Genomic DNA, 23,569 nt, shown 5'->3' on the forward strand with positions numbered 1-23,569 from the left:
ACATAGGAATTGAGAAATTTTCAAGAAATGTATTCCCCTTTTATTTCATACAAGCATACCTTTGCTAAATAAAAACATTCATCATCGTTTTAAAACTAAAAAAATTAAATTTCATCACCACAAGGATCAACAAGCCATAAATCATAAAAACTTTCATGCATAATTTTGAAATATAAACTCATTAAGCATGATATCAAATCTCTTAATATTTTCATTAAGACATTTAGTATGGCTTCATTGAACATAATGTTGAATAATTCTTAAAGATATCTACTTTAGTTTCAATTTGTATGATTGACTTTATATTAGCATAGCTAAATATTTGTTCTTATACTAAAACCATGCATCATGTTTAAAATCGAAAACCAATGACAAGATTCATCACAAAAATCATCAAGCCTTCCATACAAAAGCTATGTATAACTTCAAAATCTTATGCATAGAATAAAGTCATCAAGCATTGTACCAAAACTTTTATTAAAAACAACAAGCATGATTTCATTGATCGTTTTCAATCAAAGTCAGAAATCAATATGGAAATAAATATGATACACATCATTGTTTCTTTAGACAAAAGATTTGATTTATCTTTTTATGTGATTGATTTTATATAAGTATGCTCAAAATTTTCATATGAAAGCCATCCAACAAAACTCAAAAAGTAATACAAAATCATCACAAAACACATAATTATTTATACCATACAAGAAATTAATCACTAGATTTAATTCTAATATTTTATTCATTTATCATAAAACATGTAATTTTCTTGATCATTTTCAAAATTACTAGAATGATAAGCATGATCCAAATTTTTTAGAATTTTCATTATATTATTTAAACATACAATTTTCAAGAAAAATAATTAAACTAAATTAAAAATAACTTATTAAAAGCATCATGTAATTTCGAAATAAATTAAAGGAGTTTTGTTTACCTTGTCGTCAAAAGCCGTTAAGGCGTAGTTTATCACCTCGCCTTCGTTGATTTTCTCCTTGTCTTCGGAGGAGCTCGATTCATCCCAAAGTGCTTCCTTTTTCTTACGTTCATAGCAAGTAGTTGCATTCTTTTTACTTTGGTTCTTTAACTTTTGTTTCATGAACTTTTTAAATTTCATGAGGAGTTCAAGTTCACCATCACTTGAGCTTATGCTCGAGTGGTCTTCAATTATTCTAAGTCTCAAATCTTTCCTGTTCTTTGGAAGGTTGTTCTTGAGTTCTTCATGTGCATTGTACGTCAATTCATAGGTCATTAAAGATCCTATTAGTTCTTCAATCGGAAAGGTATTTAAATTTTTTTATTCTTGAATTATCGTTACTTTTGAATCCCAATTCTTATTAAGAGAACGTAAAATTTTGTTTACAAGCTCAAAATCCGAAAAACTTCTACCAAGTGCTTTTAAACCATTAATGACATCCGTAAAACGAGTGTACATGTCTCTAATGGTTTCGCTTAGTTTCATATGAAACAGTTCAAAATCGTGCATTAAAAAATTAACTTTAGAATTCTTAACACAACTTGTGCCTTCGTGTGTGATTTTAAGAATGTGCCAAATATCGAAAGTCATTTCGCACAAAGAAACCCGATTAAACTCAGGTTTATCTAAGATGCAAAATAGAGCATTCATAGCTCTAGCATTTAAAGAAAAAGTCTTCTTCTCCAAATCATTCCAATCTTTCATTAGAAGAGAAGACCTTTTAAAACCAGATTTGATAATATTCCATAAGTTTAAATCCAAAAAAAGCAAGAAAACTCTCATTCGAGTTTTCCAATATGTATAGTCCATCCTATTGAAAAGGGGAGGACAAATAAGAGAGTGACCCTCTTGAAAGCCAAAAAGAGTAATTTCTCTTTAGGCGTTAAACTAAATGAGAAAATGAGGCTCTGATACCAATTGTTAGGAAAAGAGTCGGTACTAAGAGGTGGGGGTGAATTAGTGCAGCGGTAAAATTATGTCGGTTCAAAAAACCTTCGTACGATAAAAATCGATTTCGATGAAAATCGTTTTGGAGAGAGGTTAACTTGAAAGCATTTTCATAAAGATAGCTTGAAAGCGTACGGAAGATGTGTAGTGGATGTAAAGAGTAAGTAAGGAGGTTTATAGTTAAAGTAAATTGCTCAAAGAAATGCAAACCAGATTTTAGAATGGTTCGGTTGTCGTGACCTACATCCACTTTGTCGATTCCTCTTCCGTCGAGGACACCGGCATCCACTATCGATCTTCCTTTATAGGCGAAGATCAACCTCCTTCTTACAACTCTTTCTCCTTTTATCGATTTTAGGAGATAACCCTTATACCCCCACCCACTCCTCTCTCAAACTATTCTAACACTTAGAACTTTGAGAGGAGTTTCACACAAGATTACAGCATAGTTTCTTTCCTTTTTACTCTCAATACTTGTGTATGTTAAGCAAGGATGAGAGGGGTATTTATAGGCTTTAAGTTGATTCAAACTTGGAGCCTAAAAACATCTTATCCCGGGTTTCCTAGGTCCAGGCGGTACCACCGCTTGTGTTGGGCGGTACTACCGCTAGTGTCAGTATGACACTGACACTGCACTGGGCGATACCACCGCTTGGGAGGCTGTGCTGGGTAGTACCACCACCCAAACTGACGGTACCAACGCCTGTAGCCTCTCGGAGGCTGTGTCTGAGTGGTATCACTGCCCAGATCGGTGGTACCACCGCTTGACATAGTCTCCAAGACTGTGCCACGACGGTGTCACCTCTTGGGGTACTGTTTGGACCTTTTCATTGGGCCCAACATAGTTCTTACATGGGCCCAACTGGCCCCTAATTGGGTTCGCCCAAATCCAATCCCAATTACATGCTAACTACGAAATCTAATGCATACTTAAGCTAAACAAGTCCCTAGGTCTTGGTTTCTTCCAGTGAGCTTCCGGCGATCTTCTGGTGAACTTCCGATGATCTTCTTGGCAAGTTCCGATGAGCTTCTTCCGGCAAGCTCCTGGACTTCTCGACTAGTTCCTGCAAAACTTTCGACGAACGTATGGTCTTCCAACAAACTCTCGAACTCTTAATGAAATCGCGTCCTTGACTCTGGGACTTCATTTTGCTTCATGCCTTGCTATCATATTTAATCCTACACATATGAAACACACTTCAGTCTAGACAATTATTACTAAGCTTGAATCATATTGTCCGGTATGTCATTGGTCCATCAACGCTTCGTCCGATTCTTCAACGCATCATCCTCTCTTGCAACCTATTGCCCAATCGGCCAGTTGACTCCGCAACTCCAATATACTTGGTGCAATATCTGCTCTTCTTGGCTCGATGCCCAATCCATAGCCCGAAGCCTTTTGTCGATACATCAACCGATCCTCCGGCCCGACGTCCAATCTTCTGACATATTTTCCTCCAGTCCAACATGATTCTTCCTGTTTTAATTGTCTCATCCTGATCGAAGTATCCTAAGTCATTCAAAACGTAGATCAAATCATAAATACTATCAATTGGTTTCATCATCAAAATATGAGATTCAACATAGTGTCCCCACACGAGTAGCTATGAGACCAGCTAAATCCATCATATGGATGGGTTTATAACACATCATTCTATCTGGTTATATCGATGTCCCTCTCAAGTAACCTATGACTGAGATTATTTATGATTTATGTTTAAAGGTGAATCAGTCTCATTAAAATGATCTTATCACAATCTGATTCTCATTGCATAGATCCATGGACATCACAATATATTCAAGCAATAGGCAATATAAAGTGATAAAATATCAAATAATAATAATAAGTAAAAAGACTACGTGTCAAATCACACGTGTCATCACTCATGTGATTGGCTTGCAAGGCACCTCTGACTAGCATTTCTTTCTACCATCATAAATAACACACCTATCATATTATCATGATATTCTTAAGAGTATAATACTAACATTCATTAGTACTATATTATACTACAAATCATCTTTATAATTTGTCCATCGAAAAAAAAATAGGCATCAATTAGTGACTCATAATTACCTTTTTTTTTAACCATACAATTCAATATAGTTTATGATATGGTTTTATATTAAGCTTGAGCTTCTGTACTATACTTTAAGACACAATGTTCATACAATTATCACTATCAATAACAAGAGAATAAACGTTATCTTGAGACTTACAATATATCTTGCAAATATTATTTTATAATCATTTTTCATTAGAATCATTTTTTGAAGTATCAAGTACTCTATAGAATACTAAGCATTCGCTTTCTTCTAATGTAATTTCTTTAGAAGCCTCCTCGAGGTATTCATCATATATTAGACTTTTAATTGTTAGGATTGGAGCGACAATAAGAGGGGGGGAGGGCGAATTAGTACAGCGAATTAAAACTTGTAAGTTTGAAAATGATTTCGTAAATGCGTAGAGATTTCGATTCGACAAAGAATGACTTAGTAAAAGTAGCTCGAGTAAAGTAAGGAGATGAAAACCAAAAGTTTGATACTATGTAAATAACGGTTTCAGAAAGGTAAACACTCACACATTCAAGGAACACATCAATTTAAAGTGGTTTGGTCAAATGACCTACATCCACAAGCGAAGACTTCTTCGATGAGGCTCCCAACTTCCACTAGCAAATCACTTTGAAGGGGAAGAATAAATACCTCTCTTACAACCTTTTACAAGTGGTTCACACTCTTACATATTTTCAAAGAGAAAGAGGGAGGTGAACACTTAAGCTATATTAAAAACAAGACTTGCTAAAGACTTTGCTAAGGCTTTATCTCACTCTCTAACTTCTCAAAGGTTGTTTTCTCTGCTGAGAATTGAGGGGTATTTATAGGCCCCAAGAGGATTCAAATTTGGGCTCCAAATTTGAATTGCCTTTGGGTTTCTCGGTGCTGGCGGTGCCACCGCCTATCAATGTCTGATACTAGCGGTGTCACCACTAGAACTCTCAGGTTTTGGGCAGTGCCACCACTCGACCTTATGGGTCACTGGTTGGGCTCCTAATTTGGCTCAAACCAGTCTATATTAGGGCCCAATTGGCCCCTAACTAGGTTATAGGATTAACCCTTAATCCTAACCCTAATTACATACAAACTACGAAATTAAGACATAGTGTCACGCCCCCCCCCCCCCCCCCCCCCTCGAATTATTACATTCAGGAAGTATGACCCTGTCTAAAATCAATAATATTATAATTCATCATCAATTCATTCCAGGATCCAATCTAACAATTTGAGGATACTAAGAATTATTCAAAAATCAATATTCACAATTCATAAACATGTACGTTACATAAATCATAATCCACTTCACTCAGAGATTCACAAAATCCAAAGGCAACTCAACTAAACATCAACCACAACACAAATCCATAATCGTAGAAGTATATACAATCACAAAAAGATAATTATTTACCATGAGTTCTTATCCTTATACAACTTAAACTTATCATTCCATACACATGAGCGGTCCTTTAAACTTTTACAACACATAAGTATCAACAAATCCTTAACATTACATCAGAAGTAAAGTATACTATACAACAAAAACCTATCATCCAATAAAGATTAGCTCAAAAATATTCTAGCCTTTCACTGCTTTAACCCAATTCTAGCTTTTCAGTGCGTGACAAGCTACTCTGAAAAATTTATATAGCAACGGGGTAAGCATAAATAGCTCAGTAAGCGTCTAACATATCCATGGCGATAGGAGAAGTTCAAGCAGGCTTAGTATCAAGATACAAAAGTAGAAATACAAGTGTTCATTTGAAATCATCTCATTTGATATAAAATCACAAAGGTTTACCTCATTCAAAAACAAGCATTAGACATAACAATAGGAGAAAGGAAATTGGAGCATTTCATTGGCAAAAGAAGCATTTAAGCATGTATCAAATGGCACATGAAGCATTTAGGTGCATATCAAAGGCGTAAGAGTGTTTGGGGGCATAATAATGACAAACAAAACACTTCAATGTATAATAAGTGAACCGAATAATAAACACAAGCTTGTATGTCATTTTTGATGTAGCATGCATTCCATTTTTATCCAAAGCATAATATGAACTCATAAACAAAGCTTTGGATATCATATCAATAAACATAGAGGGCACTATGGGACCACATACATAATGTGATTCATTCATTTCTGGATGACCACCAAGCATAAGTTTCCCACGTCTGGGAGTTCTATCCACCCACGTCTAAGTGAAGTCAATGGGGCCGGTAGAGCAATCGCGGGCTCTAAGCATAACTCCCTTTACCATTTCTGGCAAAGGTTCACAATATCCCACAAGACACCAGAGTATAAAAAGGGTAGTATGAACAATAACATTGGCATATATCAGAAGCACATGTGGAATAACGAAGATATGCATGTGCCTTTATCAAACAAAGTAATGTAAACAAAGCATTACATAATAAATTTCAGATATATAACAACTTTAAGATAAACAATACAAGAATTTCAAAGGACTAGTATAATGCTCAATTGAAGAAGAATTTAGCAGAAATCAAATTTCCAATAGGATGAAAATTGAATAGGCAAAACCCAACAAAGTTTTCAATTCTGATAGAATTTGAATGGTATATTTCCTGAATTGTTTGAGTGACCAAGCATGCTCCAAATTACTAAAAATAGATGTTATTGGAAAGTTGTATCAATCTATTTTCGGATGAACTCAGATTTATAATTTTTTGAGTTCTTAACAGGAAGTTACAACAAATAGAGTAAAGGAAGGTCAGAATTGATCATCCCTGTTTTGCAGACTTGATAGAATCAATTTAAACAGATGTTTCGGAAGGTAAACATACTTCAAAATTTCTAATTATATGTTAAAAAAAAGATATGCGAATATAGTTTCCAAAGAACTAAGTTTTGCATAATTCAGATTTTTCACTAGAAAGTTATGAGTAATTTAGTAATAGAAGGTCAGAATTGATCATCTCTGTTTTGCAGAATTGATAGGGTCAATTTAAACAGATGTTTTAGAAGGCAAACGTACTTCAAAATTATTAAATTATATATCAAAAGAAATGCGAATCTAGTTTCAAAAGAACCAAGTTTTGCATAATTCAGAATTTTCACTTGAGAGTTATGAGCAATTTAGTAACAGAAGGTCAGAAATTTCAATCCCTATTTTGTAGAACTTGTAGGGTTAATTGAAACAGAAGTCTTAGTGGGCATTTAAACTCCAAATCATTCAATCTCAGTGTCAAAATAAAGATATTTGAACCTACTTTCAAATGAATTAGGCTTTGCATAAATTAGAGTTTAGTGCTAAAAGTTAGATCCAAAACAATGTATAGAAGTCAGATTACCAAAAAATTTCAGATTCATGGCTTTGTATCAAAAGAAAAGAAAAGTTTGGTACTAAGCTAAAATCTTTTGAATTATGAAGTATTAAAAGGAAAACAGAGATTAGAAATTCTGTAGGAAGAGGTTAGAACACTTGCCTTAGATGAGTTTGATTCCCAAATATAGGGAGTTGATGCAAAACCTCAAACAAAGTTTCCACTTCTTCTTCTTCTTCTTCTTCTTCTTCTTCTTCTTCTTCTCAAGCTAACATTGGCTGCAAAGTTTCTTTTTAATGGTGCTTTAAATTACTTAGGTTTGGCTCATGCTAAAATAGTGAGGTGGCAAGCATGCATGGGAGTTTAGGTGTCAACTTTAGAATAAATAGAAGTGACTCATCCTTGTTAATGACACATGTCCTCCATTTTATTTTATTTTATTTTATTTTTATTTACTCAATTCTGAATATTCTATAAATCATATCAAAATTTTATTATTTACTCTTAGGTCCTTAGCCATAAAATTTAATATAATATTATTTAATAAAAAAATTATTTAAATAATCCCCATATTTACAAACAAGCATTTACTAATTTTTTTTTTTTTTAAATGGGGGATGTTACACATAGTCCTAAGAAAGTTTTTAACCGGCAACATCGAGTTTCCTTCCGGCGAGCTTTTCGACGAACTTCCGGCAGACTTCTGATACACCCTCGGATTTCTTCCGGTGGAATCCCAACAAGCTCCTGATCTTGTGACGAGTTCAGCGAGTCTTTGGCAAGTAGCTGAACCTTCTCAGTGATCTCCGCAAACCTCCGACGATCTCTCCGGCGGACTTCCAAAATCTTCAGCAAGTCCCCGATTGCTTCTCGGTTGGTTCCGGTAGCACTTCGACGAATCTTCGAACTCTCGGCGAACTCTCGAACACCCATCAAACTTGACTCCGGTAGACTTGCTTTATGTCTTCAAGCTATTGTAGTTAATCCTGGACACTTAACTCAATAATATGATTTAGATCAATTAACCCATTAATTAATTTTATCATCGAGATTCAACATTAATATCCTTTCAATATCTTCAAGTTGTTTATTGGCATCTTCTTCTTGGTAAAGTTGATCGATACATCAGCTTTTCTATTTGGGTACTCATTCTATTCTACTTGTTTATGTTTAAAGCAAATAAGGTGATTAGTGTGACTAGATTGTCCTCAGTAGTGAGTAGAAGTTAGTTTAGATGTATTTTTCGTGATTTCGCTATGTTTTTATCTACTAGCATTACATCGAGTAAAATCAGCTTTAAAAGAGAAATATAAGGAAATATTAGAATACCTCTTTGCTATACTTTTAATATGTTTTACTTCAACTATCAGCACTAATTGATAAGAACCTTCATGGTAGTTGCATCTTACTTCATCTCAAATCATAATTCTTAGGTCACCTATATCGTGCAACAAGTTATTCTTTCATCTCTTGAATATTATTTAGACTATTAAGTTATAAAATTCTTCAGTGTAGTTAGTCAATGATAGTTTTGCTATCTAAAATTATTGAATTATGAAAAAAGAGTTTAAACATAATCAAATAGAATAAAGCACATCTTTTACACCTTGTCCCATAACCTCAAAGTTATATAGTAATTAATTTTACTTTTAGACCTTCGGGTATCTCATTATGTTCAAAGAATTTTTCAATAGTACTAAGCTAAATAAGGAACTCTTCAAGTTGAAGTCGACCATGGAACTCCGACGAGTCAATTTTAATATAATCATTTGCACAAAAAAAAAACCTCTCCATGGATGAGTCTCGTATAATTTTTTAGATAAGGATTCATGTCTTCGAATCCATCGTTTGCATAATCATTTTTTCTTTTTTAAGAGAGAGGATAAGAAAAAAAATATAAGATATGGGAGAAAAAAAAAGAATCTTTTTTTTTTTTTTTTCCGAGAGAGAGAGATAACTAAAAGCTAGTTACTTAAAATATAAAAGATTGATAAGGCCTTAAAAACAAAATGTTCCACTAATCTTCCTTAGTTCCACTTTTATAAATCTCTTGTACACTTATTCCCTCAACCACCTAATTAATAAGTCATAATTTACTAAAAGTTCAGTACAAATTATAATACATATTAAACTCATGATATATTATACTTTAGTAATTTTAAAATTTTCATAATTATCTTAAGATATACATTATTTTCTTAAAAATTGATAGATTAAGATTTAGAGTAACCCACCTCAAAATACTTATTAATCTTATATAATGCCTTCTCTCAAATTAGCTTACACAATAATATATTTGGGTTCGATTTCAAGTGTCGAACCTAAATCATGCTGTACTTGAGAGGGTATGTTAGTGCTGAATATATTTTAGTTCCTATCCTAATAACTTAATCTTTTAGGAGACATAACTGATGATATTAACCAGTGTGAACGTCTTTCGTTTTAGAAATCAGGACCAGCACAAGAGCCGAAAAATGGAGAATGAGACCACATAAAAGTCTTTCTTTTTAGAAATCAGGACCAGCACAAGAGCCGAAAAATGGAGAATGAGACCACATACCAACAATCATGTAATGTCTCAAGCCGGAAGATAAAGATGAGGAGATGAGATCACAGTCATCCCAACGCAGCATCAGATCAAATTGGTCCCGTTTCGGTGTTTACTGCATCCGATGTGATCGTGTCCAAACGTAAGTCTGACGCTCAACTCTTCGTGGAATCTTTCCAGCATCCCATCCATACCCCTCCTCCCTCAGCCACTCCGTAAAGCTTATCCTCAGCCCTATCCTACTCCTCCATCTTGCTCCTGTCGGCTTCCTCCCAACGTATCTTTCTCACTTGCATTATTAATACTCCCCGCTTTATAAAGTCGAGTTCCTTTGTCTATATTAAACAATTGTTTCTGACCAATCGTTTGTAAACAGGTGGTAGTAGAGTTTTGGTTCTAAACTTAATAATAATAACAGTCGATTAGAACATAGACTGCTTGCCTCCTTTAGGAAGGTTGCATGTTGCAGAGATGGGAGGCAGGTTGGGCCTCTTTTAATATCGTTTACAAGGATCTGTTAATACGAGTTACTTCTGCCGCCGGCTCTTGGGCAGTGTGATCGGCAGGACCACCGCGGGCCCACGAGGATATATCGGCCCCTTGGATGCTAATCAGAGGGTGATAAAGCGGTCTTGTGGTGTCGTCTGGTAGCAACGACAACGGAAAGGAAAATGAAAAAGACTACTTTGTAACGTCCAAAGAGCGAAAACGAAAACAAGAGTCCCCGAATGCCCCACCACCTTGCGGCCCCCTCGTAGCTGTCGCTGTTCGATCAATAAAAGCGCGGGGCCCACAACCTTCCCACCCCTCCGTCTCGAGCGCATCAACTGCTACCTCCGCTGCAACGTTTCAGCTATCACGCAGTCTCGTGCATCCACGTGTACACCAGGGAGTCGATTTCCCTCCTCGTTCGACGAGGGAACCCCTAATCTGTTTCCCACGTTGTTGTGGATCACCGTGGCGCCGAGGGTGACGGCAGCACAGTCGTCAGAGAGGGAGAGACGCTGCCAATTTTGCCCTCGACCAACCTCTCGCATCACGGGCGACCCTTTCCGCCCTTCACGAGCCACCGCACAGATTCCAACTCATCGATGGGTCAGTTTCTACCCTTTCGGATCGGCGAAGGAAGAAAAGCTCACATGTTTAAGAGAGACATTAAGGACATAACGCATGTTTACCATCTTTCACAATTACTCAACTTTGTCAAAAATAGATGGTCGAATAAATGTTCAACTATCGAATAAATGATTCATAAAAGATAGAATAAATGCCAGACAAATGTAGCATACTGAATCGAAGCTATAATCTACATGGTAAGTTAGGGACGCTTCGTAGCTGCACCACTACTCATGTTTTAGTGATAAAAATAAATCATAAAACTTGAGTCTCTGAACCCGAATCAGATCAGAATTAAATGATCTGGCTCGTCAATCCGAGATGGAAAGGTACAGCTTCCAGATGATACTTCTACTGTATAATAGATGGTCTCCTCTAGTAACAATAGACTAGGGGCTGCTTAACGCCCAACCTCCACTTGCGACCCTATTCGAAGTCCCGGTTACAACAACCTTAACGCCCGAGAGAGGAGCTGCTTTATAAAATATCTAACAGCGACCCAACGGACAAGGGGCTCCATGCGGGCCCCGCGATTGCTCGGGTTCTCGTTTGAAAGGTCTCTGTTATTTTACGTGGTGTGTGAGATGCCACGTGTCTCCAGTCCATCTCGAGTCGATCGTTCGTAAATGCCATTGCTACCCCTTCGACTACCTGCCTTCTGAATGGACAAAAAATTTGGTCCCGCATGGAACCAAGCCGTGAAGAAGCAGGTATTCCAGAGAGGCAAGTCGTCAACAGAGCGTGATAATTAGGTGGCAGACTGCTCTCACACCCAAGAAGATAGAGCCTACGCTCGACCCCCTCGTCGTCGCCTCTTAAAGCAAGAAATATAGCAAGTACACAGGGCAAAAGAGCCCAACAAAAGGAGAACCGAGAAAAAGTAAAAAGAGAAGATGGCACGCGAGGCTGGAGGAAAGGAAGGGTACTGGACGGGCCTGGCGGCGCGGAGGTGCGACTCGTGCAAGGTAGCGGCGGCGTTGCTGTACTGCCGGGCTGACGCGGCCTACCTGTGCGGGGGGTGCGACGCACGGGTGCACGAGGCAAACCGACTCCCTTCCGGCCACGAGCGCGTGTGGTTGTGTGCGGTGTGTGAGCAGGCGCCTGCCGTCGTCACCTGCAAGGCCGACGCCGCTGCCCTTTGCGAGTCCTGCGACGCCGACATCCATTCCGCCAACCCCCTCGCCCGCCGCCACGAGCGAGTCCCCATCGTCCCCTTCGTGGAGCCCCTCGCCGCTCACGTCAAGCCATCCTCGGCCGCCGCTGCGTTCCCGTTCGGCGCGGCAGTTTGCGCCGGCGACGGCAACAACGAGGAAGACGAGAACGACGCGGGGGCCGATGCCTCATGGATTCTCCCGAACCTTGGCCATGCTCACTCCAAGGGCTTGACGGGAGCGCCGGATCTTAAATCAGCGGACTACTTCTTCTCAGATGTGGATCCTTACCTCGATCTGGAGTACGCTACTTCGATGGACGCGCGATTCCACCAGATGGATAGTGTCGTACCCGTCAACGGCAAGGCCGCTGGCGTCGACGGCGGAGCCCCGCCGCTCCCTTCGTTTCTTCCTCCCGATGCTGGCGTCGAGATCGATTTCTCTCCATCCGAGCCCTCGTACAGCACCCACACCACCTTCTCCATGAGCCACAGCGTAACACCTCATGGAACCCTCTGATCTAGAAAAAGATTTCTTGCTAATTTATGACGTCTTGCCTGATTCTTCGTGACTGGGGTGGATCGGAGCAGGTGTCGTCGTCGGAGGCGGGAGTGGTGCCGGACGGGAGCGGCGCGACGACGGACGTGACGAATCCGCACGGCGGCGTCCCCGAGAAGGCGGCGGCCCAGATGGACAGGCAGGCAAGGGTGATGCGGTACCGGGAGAAGAGGAAGAGCCGGCGGTTCGAGAAGACGATCCGGTACGCCTCGCGGAAGGCGTACGCGGAGACGCGGCCGCGGATCAAGGGCCGCTTCGCCAAGCGGACGGACATCGAGGCGGAGGTCGACCGCATCTACTCCGCCGCCGCCGCAGCCGCTGCGGCTCTCATGGCGGACACCGGCTACGGCGTCGTCCCCTCCTTTTGAGGGCAACCTCTTCTTCTGCCTCTGAACTGTAACGTACTGATATCCTTAATGCTCTCTCTCTCTTCCTGATTGAGTCACTTCCCTTCCAGCTTCGATATTTTATATATATCTATGGTAAAAATAAGCTGTAAAATAGACGCTCTTATCTGGGCGCGAAAATTGAAGCATAATTTTGGAGGGAAGATGAGATTCTGGTTCCTCTTCCCTTTGGTCATTGAGATCTATTCGTTCGACTCCATTGGTGCCATGGAATAGAATATGAGAGTCTACAGAATATATACCAAGAATTATTTTTGCATGGACTGGGGGAATGGTGTTTGGAGGACCAGCTTAGCTTCCTACTGTTCTTGGTGCTCTTGGAAGCAACATAACATACTGTACAGGTCTCAAAATTAATGTCCAAAGATACCATTGTTTATGAAAAAAAAAAAAAAAATTCATCTTCAAAATCACAACATTTGAGAATCAGTCTAAAGCTCAAAACTATGCTCATCATAAAAGAGACGATCAGTACAACATTGGTCCAATAATAATTACATGACAATCTCTAAAACCTAAGAAAGAAACTCCAAGAAAAAGAAAACACAACACACAAAATTCCATCATAGTCCAAAACAGATGGCTAGTAGTCGAGGGAACAATCTGTAGCCAAATTGTAATCATCCATCTCATCAACCTGGCATTCAGGAATACTCCGTATCTGTGCTTCCACTGAATCACGGTCATTAGTTAGGAGACCCAACACCTGAACATTCAATTGGCAGCAAGTTTAAGTCAAAATGAATCATAAAACTTTTTGAGTCTGAAGCTTTTATCCCAGAATCACAAACCTTACTCATGGGTGGACGCCAAATCGATGATTGTCTCACACAGTATGAGGCGGTGACCACTAATCTTTGCATCTGATCCATGTCGTACTTACCTTCCAGCTTGGGATCAGCTAGCTCAGCTATTCTTCCAGACTGCATCAGTGGCTTGGCCTAATCAACATCTTGCTCTGTAAGTAATAATACTTCCTCGTACTTCAAGATCAGATTGGCAGAAGTTGTCAGGTCACTCACCCACACAAGCAGGCTCTGCTTTGAGGTGTCCGCCGGCCTCCTGCCAGTAACAATCTCCAACAGTAGAACACCAAATGAAAAGACATCGGTCTTCTCATCGACTATCCCATGCATGAAGTACTCCGGTGCCAGATACCTGCTCAGCATAAGGAATGCATGCATGAATTCTCGTATCCTATATATATGTGAAGGGGTTTATGGTTATACCCCAAGGTGCCCTCTATTGGGATGACAGAGTGATGAGTCCATTGTTTTGGAAGCCATTTTGCTAGTCCAAAATCTGAAATCTGCAATGATAAGAACCAAATGAAGGTTTCAGCAGAGATGCATTCTGCTAAAAACCATGATTAGACCGTCTTAAGCTCCCACCTGGGGTTCAAAGTCTGCGCCAAGAACAACATTGGAAGCCTTGATATCGCGGTGGATGATCCGGTGCCTGCAGCATTTGTGAAGGTAATGCAAGCCTCGGGCTATACCTATGGCGATCTTGTACCTCGCCGACCACTCCAAAACCCTGCCATGTTTACCTGACACATCCAGGTCATATCCAGAACTGCATGGTGAGGATGGAGAAGAAGAAGGGAGCGAGGAAATGGGGAAAGCCTCACTGTGCAGAGCTGATGCCAAGCTTCCATTGCAAGACAAATCGAAGACCAGATGAAGCCCGTTCTCGATGCAACACCCGATCAAGTAGGCTGTGTTTGGGTGCCGAACATGCCCAAGAATGCCGAGCTCGACCAGGAACTCCTTCTCCTTCAGCTGGTCCCCTTCGCCTTTGGCCAACCTTTTTACTGCTACATTCTGGCCACTGCGAAGGCTTCCCTTGAACACCTCCGCGAATCCACCTCTCCCCACCAAGTTGTCTGATCTCCAAGATGAAGTACAGATAATGGAATGCATCAACAATGTCGATAAATGCTGCGTTCATCTTAAACCAGAAAATATTCATCTTCTTTACCCGGATGGAACTTGTTTGTAGCGCGCGAGATCTCCTCGTAGGAAAAGCACGTCCAGGAAGGCTTCACCTCCTCAGCGTAGGATGAACATGCATCACCCTCCATGCTTATCGAGTCCTCCGGCGAGGGAGGCAAAGGAAAGAACAGCCTCGCCACAGATAGCCGCCTCCAGTTGTTGGTGTGGCTACGTCGGCCGATGACACTGCTTGACGAACTCGAGCAGTCGTCTGCGGGGGTGCTCGCTGCCTCTGGCCCTTCCAGAACTCCTCTAGGTGATTCCTTCTCACAAATGCTTTCGCTCGAAGAGTGCCTTCTGTCTCTCTTGGAAGTTGATCCAAAGAACTTGCGCAGCGGGGAGAGAGCATTAACCATGTTGTTGTTGTTGTCTTTGTATGTCAATCTCGAGCTCGAGGAACTGTTGTTATCTGCAACGTTCCATAAAGTTGTAGTGATTTGCAAGAAGAAAAGGACTCATCGTTTCTCCGACAAATAGATTTCTCCCACCATCGTATGTTAAGGAGTCTACATCACCATCTTTTCTAGGCAGAGCTTGCACATCCACATCCACATCCACATCCACATCCACACCAACAATGGAGCAGCCTTCAGGAGCATTCTTGAGGCAATATCTCACTATTTCAAATGAGTTTCTACTCCACACAAGAGAAGAAGGCATTAGAATCATTCGATGCACTGAGAAAGGAGACGCTGCAGTTTAGGAGGATTCCTGACCTGCGGAGAACAAGAAGGTTGGCCTCAACCAGTGCCGCTTCGTCGGCAAGTCCTTCTCCAACGCTCGAACAAGTCCTGACCTTTGCCTCCAACGTCACCTGAGACAAGTGCAAGCATCCAGAACGCTTCACAGAATCCCTCTTAAAAGCCAATGCAAAAGCAATATGCATCAATCTACCCGCTTAGTTTGGCAGACTCCAGCGAACTCCCCAACAGCAGAGATCACAGATGCCTGAGCCTGTCGCAAACTACTTCTCTCCGACTTCAGCCTCTTCTCTGCTTTCCGAACTGCTACAAAAAAAGAGGAATTACAAACCAGTATAAATTTGGCCGATGGAACCCTTCATCAATTAAAACGAACGAACCAAGAACATGCAAAGCGATAACTGTGTCATTTGGTCGAGCGGCTACTGTGACTGCCCATGAGAGAAGCTGTGAGCTCGCTCGGGCATCAAGCGAGACTCCAACAAGTATCTTAGCAGCTGGTGCACTCTCATGAACCGATTCCATTGGAGGGCGCAGACTTCAACGAGGGCAGGATGCTGCTCTGGGGCTCGAGATTTGTAGAGCAGAGGGAGGAGTGCATGGATGATGACAGACTGTGGAGGCCACCACACAGCCATTTCATTTCCATCCCTGTTTTAGCCTACATTGCATGTAATGGGGGTTGGTAGGAGGAGGTTTGGGGTGGAAGCAAAGGTCTGCAAATTGATTCATCTTGCTGCTGAAGTTAAAGCGTGTGGCCCATGAAATCACTGATCGGCCTCTTTTAACTCTTCCTGAGCTTGTCCGCCTCAGAGGCTGCTTCATGCTCTTTATGTGTAACATATGACATGATAAAAGCTTTGCCAACAAGTGAGGCAATGTGAGACGACAAGTGTTTGGAAACAAAAACAATCATCATTGGTTGGCCAATGTCTACTTTTCATGTAAAAACTCTATGATTCGGTGACATGCAAGGAATGGTGGGTCTAGTGTGCCTATGATTGATTTTTTTTTTTTGTATGTGCCAACCTAACCTAATTTCATTAAGATTTTCATGTTGTATCAAGCAAGTTAGGGCTTTAGCAATATCTCACTCGTGTTAGGATTCAATTTGCTTGGATAATTGATTCACCAGCTTCTATCACTTCAAATGTTTAATATATTTTTAAAAAAAAATATATGTCAACATACAAAATGGATTCTAAATCTAAAGAAAATCTCTCCTTCTAAAAAACAAAGTCTCTATTCTATATAATCTACCTTAAGTTGCAGCCCAATTGGCTTTTTGGTTGTCTTCTCTAAAACAGTGAGAATTAAAAAAAATAAAAACAAAAATGACTTATTATATCAGCCAAGGAATTTGAGATCTCCCATAATGAGAGTTAATGCTTAGTGATACTTGAGGCCAGCAAGTGTCACGCCCCTCAAAATATCGATAATATTAAATTTCAAGAAAATAAATCAATCCAGGATCCAAACTAACATTTGAGGTCACTAAGAAAATATTTAGATCAAAATTTCACCTTTATAATCTATAAATTTATAAACCCTGTGCAGTTCATAAAATCTGAACCTAACTCACCAAAATAATAATCACAACATAAATTCACAAATTTATAAACCCTATGCAGTTCATAAACATATAACACATCGCTTGATGATTTATAAAATCTGAACCCAACTCACCAAAATAATAATCACAACATAAATTCACAAGTGTGGGAGTCTGTATAATCATAAAACCAACGTTTACCATAAGTTCATATCGTTACACGAATTAAACTTAACATTCCGGAATCTTAAACATGAGAGGTCCTATTAAACTTATACAAAATCCACAAGTTTAGATTCATCGTCCATATTTCATTAGATGCAGCGTTTGCTTATACAACAAAAACATATATACTAATAAAGATCCGCCCAAAATCTTTTAGCTTTCCACTGCCTCAGCCCAATCTTAACATTTAAGCAAGCGACAAGTTATCCTGAAAAATTTATATAACAACGGGGTGAGCATATAAAGCTCAGCAAGTGACTAACATATCCATGTCAAAAGAGGACAATTTCCAAAGAGATAAAGTTTCAAAATGCAAGGCAGAATATAAGAATTCATAGACGTAATATCAATAGGTGCAGAATCACAATTGTCATTTCAATCAAACATATTTGGTTCATAACATATGGGGCATAGAGTAATTGGAGCATATCAATAACGAATGAAACGTTTCAGAGCATATCAATAACAAATGAAACATTTCGGAGCTTATTAATGACGTATGAAATGTTCCAGAGCATATCAATGGCGTATGAAATGTTCTGGAGCATATCAATGGCATATGGAACATTTCGAAGTATATCAACAATTAATGAAACATTTCGGAGCTTATCAATGGCGTATGAAATGTTCCGGAGCATATCAACGGCATATGGAACATTTCGAAGCATATCAACAATGAATGAAACATTTCGGAGCTTATCAATGGCATATGAAATGTTCCGGAGCATATCAACGGCGTATGGAACATTTCAAAGCATATCAACGATGAATGAAACATTTCGGAGAATATAAATAACAAATGAAATGTTTCGGAGCTTATCAGTGGCATATGAAATGTTCCGGAGCATATCAACGGCGTATGGAACATTTCGGAGCATATCAATTACAAATACCAAACAGAAGCTCAAACGTCGTCTTTGACGTTACATTCATATCATTCTTATCTAAAGCATGTACAGAAACACATAACCAAAGCTCTGGATATCATATCAAACATTCAGAATGTGTAGTGGGACCACAGACAGAATGTGATTCATCCATTTCTGAATGACCACCAAACAGAAGTCTCCCATGTCTAGGAGCTCCATCCACCCATGTCTAGGTGAAGTCAGAGGGGGCCGACAGAGCATCGCAGGCTCTATGCATAAACTCCCTTTACCATTTCTGGCAAAGGTTCATATTATCCCACAACACCATAGTACAAAAGGGCAGTCTGAACAATGAATAGCATATATCGGAAGCACACGCGGAACAACAAAACGTATATGTGCCTTTACGAGTCAATACGATGCAAGCAACAATCTCTCACAAATGTATTCAGATTTGGAATGAAATGAAAGCAAGAGTATACCAGGATTCCAAGCAATCATATGTAGCTCAATTCAAATAAGAAGGTTAGATGAATTCAATATCCAAAGGAATGAAACTAGAATAGGCACATATCGAAAGCAAATATGGAACAATGGGATATACATGTGCCTATATGTGTCAATGCGATATAGCATAAACGTTACACAAAAATATTTCAAGAATGTAAATAATTTATAGGCAAGAGCAAACCAAAATTCAAGCACTAACATAAGCCTCAATTGAACGAAGGGGACTGAATGGAATCTATTCCCAAATGAATGAAACAGAATACGTGAAATCGACCAAAGCTCGATTTCTGTCAGGATTCAAGAGGCACATTGAACAAATACTTCAGATTATCAATTATGCTCCAATACCCTTAAGAAAACTACTGTCGAAAGATAAATCAATCTATTTTCTGATGAAATAAGTTTCATATGAAACAAGGTTTCCAACAAGGAGTTACCATTGATTTAGTGACCGAAGGTCAAAAAACTAAATCACTGTTTTGCAGAATCCATAGGGCAGAATCAATAGATAGCAGAATAGGCATTTGAATTCCAAAATTTTCAATCTATATATCAAAAGAAAGGTTTACAAGTCTAGTTTCAAATGAAATCAGTTTGGTACAAAAAAAAATTTCCAATAGGGACTTATAGGTATTTTAGTATCAAAAGGTCAAAAATTTTGATCCCTATTTTGCAGCATCCATAGGCTCAATTGAAATAGATGTTTGGATAAGTATTCGGAGTCCAAAATTTTCAAAATCAGTGTCAAAAGGAAGGTATAAGAGTCTACTTTCAAATAAATAAGGTCCTGCCTAAATCTATGTTTGGTGCTAAAAATTATGGCTGAAACAATATATAGTGGTCAGTTTACTAAAAAATTTCAGATCCATGATTTTTGTATCTATCAAGAGAAATATCAGGTTCTAGGCTGAAATCTTTCGAATAATTCAGAATAAATATGAGATCAAAGACTAATAATTCTGTAGGATGGGATTAGAATACTTGCCTTTGAGAATTTTGACCCTAAATGAGAAGATTTGTGTATTTTACAGTTTAGTCCTTGTATTATTATATTTACGATTAGGTCCTTAGGGTTTACATATAGGTCCTCAAAATTTTTTTTTTTTTGAACAAATCCCCTAAATCTTATGAATAAGTTCTCAGATTCATACTTTGGCTCTTTTATCAAATTTCAAATAGATACTTACATTACAACAAGAAACTTATACGAAAATTCAGAAATGAGGGATGTTACAGCAAGTCTATATGATCCCTTATCATCGCAAACAATAACCCCGATGCTAACATTTTACAATTTTGAAAGCTCCTTTGACTAATTCTCCCAAAAAAAAAAAAAAACTAGGTTGTCAAGATTTAAGTTTGTTATAAGTTTGTTAGGTTGAATTTTCTAATAACATAGCTAGTAGCAGTGATAATTTGAGCTCATATTCCTGGGTTCTCTTGCTTGAATAATTTTATAATAAAAGCTTTAACTATAGACCACAAGTATGTTAAAAAACACTTATTAGTCCAATTCTATTTTACCTAAGAGTTCACGTGCAAAAATGGATTATTTGCTGTGGAAACCAAGGATAAGAAAATTGATATTCCTAAAAAATGTGTCTGATAATTTAGGGTGTAATTTCATATAAATGACACAATGAAGAGACTTGGATGATTAACTTTCATAATCTATCAATTGTATGGAGTCTTTTATGATATAATTTCTAGCAAAAGATTTGGACTCTCGGAGATGCACCAATGGTCTAAATGATTTGTAACCATTCTAAAAGTTAAGGGGTCTTTTCTTTGGTTCTAAAGAATTTGTATGTAAATTTTGTGAAAACAAGATCTTTTGGGTTTAGTTTTCAAATCCTTGTGTCATCCTTAGGACATGAGGTAATTTAAAATCCTCTCAATATGTTAACTATAATAGGGCGAAACAACTCCTCTCGTGAAATATTTTAACTATTAGACCACATCAAATCATCTACCTTCATAAAGTTCAACAAATGAAAGATTATTGAATGAGGCTTTCATCGTCAGAGGAAAATTAAAAACTCAATTATTATTTAATAAATTGGTATTGGAACCATCCCTAACCAGTTTAATAAATCGCTTCCTAAGGTTCCACATACATACAAAAAGAGTCTCCATGACTAACTAATGTTATTACTATGGTTGTTTCCCCAACGATACATCTCTTCATATTTGGCATGGACTACACGATATCAAAAAGTATTCTTCTTATTCATATATACTTGTACACAAGTGGCATATAAAGATAACATGATGTAATTGAGATTAAAAAAACTAAAACCACTTTGAGCTATGAGAACAATGATTGTATGCCAAGCACTAAGGTACAAACTTGTAAAATTATCTCTCTTCTGTCACATAAAATTATTAATCAAATTGGTAATTCTACGAAGAACCTTGGTAGGTATCCAAGTTATACTAAAAGTGTAAAGAGGAATAGATTTTAAGATAGATTTAATCAATACCAAGCAACTGACTTATGAGAGGTACTAACCCTCCCAACTACCTAATTTTATGAATTGCTAATTTTATGAATTGCTTAATGAAAATATCATTATGCAAACCCAAGTGAGTTATGTTGAACAGAAACTCCAAGATATTTGAAGGGAAATAAACATTCCCTATATCCTAACAAAGAGCATATCAAAGGAGTAGTGTGACTGTTAGTGGATTGATTTGTTTGTCATAGGTTCATATAACACATATTTTAAGGATCATGAAATAGAATTTTATATTTGCTTTAAATCTCAATAGAATACAATCAATATACATGATATGACTAATCTTATAATTGAGGTCAAATTTAAAAGGGATAATTAATCTACGATTAACAGTATCATTGAACAATTGAGTTAAGATTTGAGTCAATCAGATATCGAGTGATAAAGAGTCATCCTACCTAACCTTTATTTGGCTTTTAAAATATTTAGATCTTTTACTATTAATCTCACAAGGAAACAATAGAAAAGAGATATAAGATTAGACCCAATTGACAAATTGAATTGGGAATTTCATGATTAGAAGAGAGTTCCTAAGGGCTGACTATGAAATTCTATCAAATGCCTTCTCTAGGTCAATTTTGATAATCACAAGAGGATTCTTACCTTGCAAATTATAGAAGGAATAAGGTAGTTTCTGAGTAATCAAGATATTATCATGTATACTATCCTTAACGAATCCATGTTGCATAGGTGAGATAAGTTTCTAGATATGGGTCATAACCCTATTGGCTATAACCTTAGCTAGTATCATAATTGACATATTATATAATGAGATTAGCCTATAATGTTTGATCTCTATTGGATAACTTAACTTAGTGATAAAGATGAGAATCATTTTAATCCAATCAATATGTATAGCAAAGGTCTCATAATATGTTTGGAAGACATTAAGAAAGGAATTGGTCAAAATCATTAGCCTCAAACATTTTTCTAAATCCATATTAAAAATAGCATCACAAATTTTATCAAGATTGAAAAACTAAGCAAAATAAAGACTCTTCACTATTGAGCTCCGACATAACTAGCCAATTAGTCTTAGTGACCCTAGGATCCACGTGATTATATTACAAATCAATATAATAATGGGTAAAGAGCTTAAGGATCTCTATAATAATGGGTAAAGAGCTTAAGGATCTCTTTACTCTCATAAATAAGATTATGTCATTTATGAGCATATATTAAGATGTGATAATATCTAACATTAATCAAAATACACTTTGCCTTACCTCACTTAATTGCTTAAGAAGGGTAAGGTATAGACTTTGAGAGATGAAAATTTTCTTCTCATTCTCGTTGGAAAGGCTATCATTGTTAATTTTTGAATTGAACATAAGGAGTCCTAACTTAACCTGATGAATTTTGTCCTCTAATCTACCCAATACTCTCGACAAAGGTGATTGCAATTGTATTCCGAATACTCTCGAAAAATTTTTCGAGGAATACAATTGCAATCACCATAAACCCCTTCACATATATATAGGACATTTTTCGAGGATTGTCACTCGCATGGAACACTTTTTAGATAGCCTTTTATTCCTTTTATTCCTCGAAAACTGTCGATTGCAAGTTGAAGGGTACCATGCTAATTCTTGTCAAATGACTAAATAAGTTGATGAGCTTGTGTGTCTAATGTGTGAGTTTGTTGTAAAAAAATAAAAATATAATAAAGCACATACAAAATATAAGTGAGATAATTCATAATGACCTTTTACAAGGTACCTTACGGTTCCAACTAAAGTAAAACATATTAAACAAGTTTTTGACCCTCTTCCTCACTCGAGATTAAGCATCGTACATATAATAACAAAATATTCTTATCTAATCTATTAATTGTAGTATTTTTTTCTTACTTTTGAGAAAGCTTCATATCCACTTTAGTTTAGGTCTTGTTGAATGTCTCTTAAGATATTAGGTAGGTATCTCTATTTTGACATAAAGGGACCTTCGAAAGAACATCATCGAATGCCTCCTAAAGAACAATCAGCTTCTTCTTGCTCCCTAGGATCATAAGAACTTAGACCTGTATCTAACTCCATGGTAACCTTGGTCACCAAAAGTGCTATCTCATCATTCTTTGTCTCCTTTGGCATTTAATCTATACATATCTTTTTACTTTTGGAGTAATGTCATCTCTCATAAAGAGAAAACAAGA

At 37.9% G+C, this 23,569-nt stretch overlaps 2 protein-coding genes across 4 annotated transcripts; one reads left to right on the forward strand and one right to left on the reverse strand.

The window, feature by feature from the left end:
- The first annotated feature begins 11,760 nt into the window (after positions 1-11,760).
- On the forward strand, positions 11,761-13,222 carry LOC135593471 (zinc finger protein CONSTANS-LIKE 3-like). Its single transcript, XM_065083556.1, has 2 exons — positions 11,761-12,577; positions 12,673-13,222. The coding sequence occupies exons 1-2, from the start codon at positions 11,825-11,827 to the stop codon at positions 13,006-13,008; spliced, it is 1,089 nt and encodes a 362-aa protein (XP_064939628.1). The 5' UTR covers positions 11,761-11,824; the 3' UTR covers positions 13,009-13,222.
- A 257-nt stretch (positions 13,223-13,479) lies between these two features.
- On the reverse strand, positions 13,480-16,392 carry LOC135593470 (probable receptor-like serine/threonine-protein kinase At5g57670). Of its 3 annotated transcripts, XM_065083554.1 has the most exons (11): positions 16,123-16,380; positions 15,936-16,045; positions 15,758-15,855; positions 15,530-15,675; positions 15,028-15,450; positions 14,678-14,932; positions 14,439-14,596; positions 14,277-14,356; positions 14,070-14,205; positions 13,839-13,988; positions 13,480-13,753 (listed from the first exon to the last, which is right to left on the reverse strand). In XM_065083554.1, exons 1-11 carry the CDS (start codon positions 16,265-16,267, stop codon positions 13,631-13,633), a joined length of 1,824 nt encoding a protein of 607 aa, XP_064939626.1. In that variant the 5' UTR covers positions 16,268-16,380; the 3' UTR covers positions 13,480-13,630. The 3 variants fall into 3 exon arrangements, with proteins under 3 accessions (XP_064939626.1, XP_064939627.1, XP_064939625.1); XM_065083555.1 differs by having other exon boundaries at positions 13,844-13,988; positions 14,439-14,932; positions 16,123-16,392; XM_065083553.1 differs by having other exon boundaries at positions 14,439-14,932; positions 16,123-16,382.
- Positions 16,393-23,569: the final 7,177 nt, after the last annotated feature.

This window comes from Musa acuminata, chromosome BXJ1-9 (assembly GCF_036884655.1).
Source record: "Musa acuminata AAA Group cultivar baxijiao chromosome BXJ1-9, Cavendish_Baxijiao_AAA, whole genome shotgun sequence".
Lineage (NCBI taxonomy): Eukaryota > Viridiplantae > Streptophyta > Magnoliopsida > Zingiberales > Musaceae > Musa > Musa acuminata.

What these genes read in the sequence shown, in the direction of transcription:
- LOC135593471 (XM_065083556.1), top strand. Translation starts at nt 11,825, where the DNA reads ATGGCACGCGAGGCTGGAGGAAAGGAAGGGTACTGGACGGGCCTGGCG. An exon ending in CCTTCTCCATGAGCCACAGC is followed by an intron (nt 12,578 to 12,672) that starts GTAACACCTCAT and finishes GGATCGGAGCAG; the next exon opens with GTGTCGTCGTCGGAGGCGGG.
- LOC135593470 (XM_065083553.1), bottom strand. Translation starts at nt 16,267, where the DNA reads ATGGAATCGGTTCATGAGAGTGCACCAGCTGCTAAGATACTTGTTGGA. An exon ending in TATCGCTTTGCATGTTCTTG is followed by an intron (nt 16,046 to 16,122) that starts GTTCGTTCGTTT and finishes TTTTTGTAGCAG; the next exon opens with TTCGGAAAGCAGAGAAGAGG. An exon ending in GGCGTCCACCCATGAGTAAG is followed by an intron (nt 13,754 to 13,838) that starts GTTTGTGATTCT and finishes TTGAATGTTCAG; the next exon opens with GTGTTGGGTCTCCTAACTAA.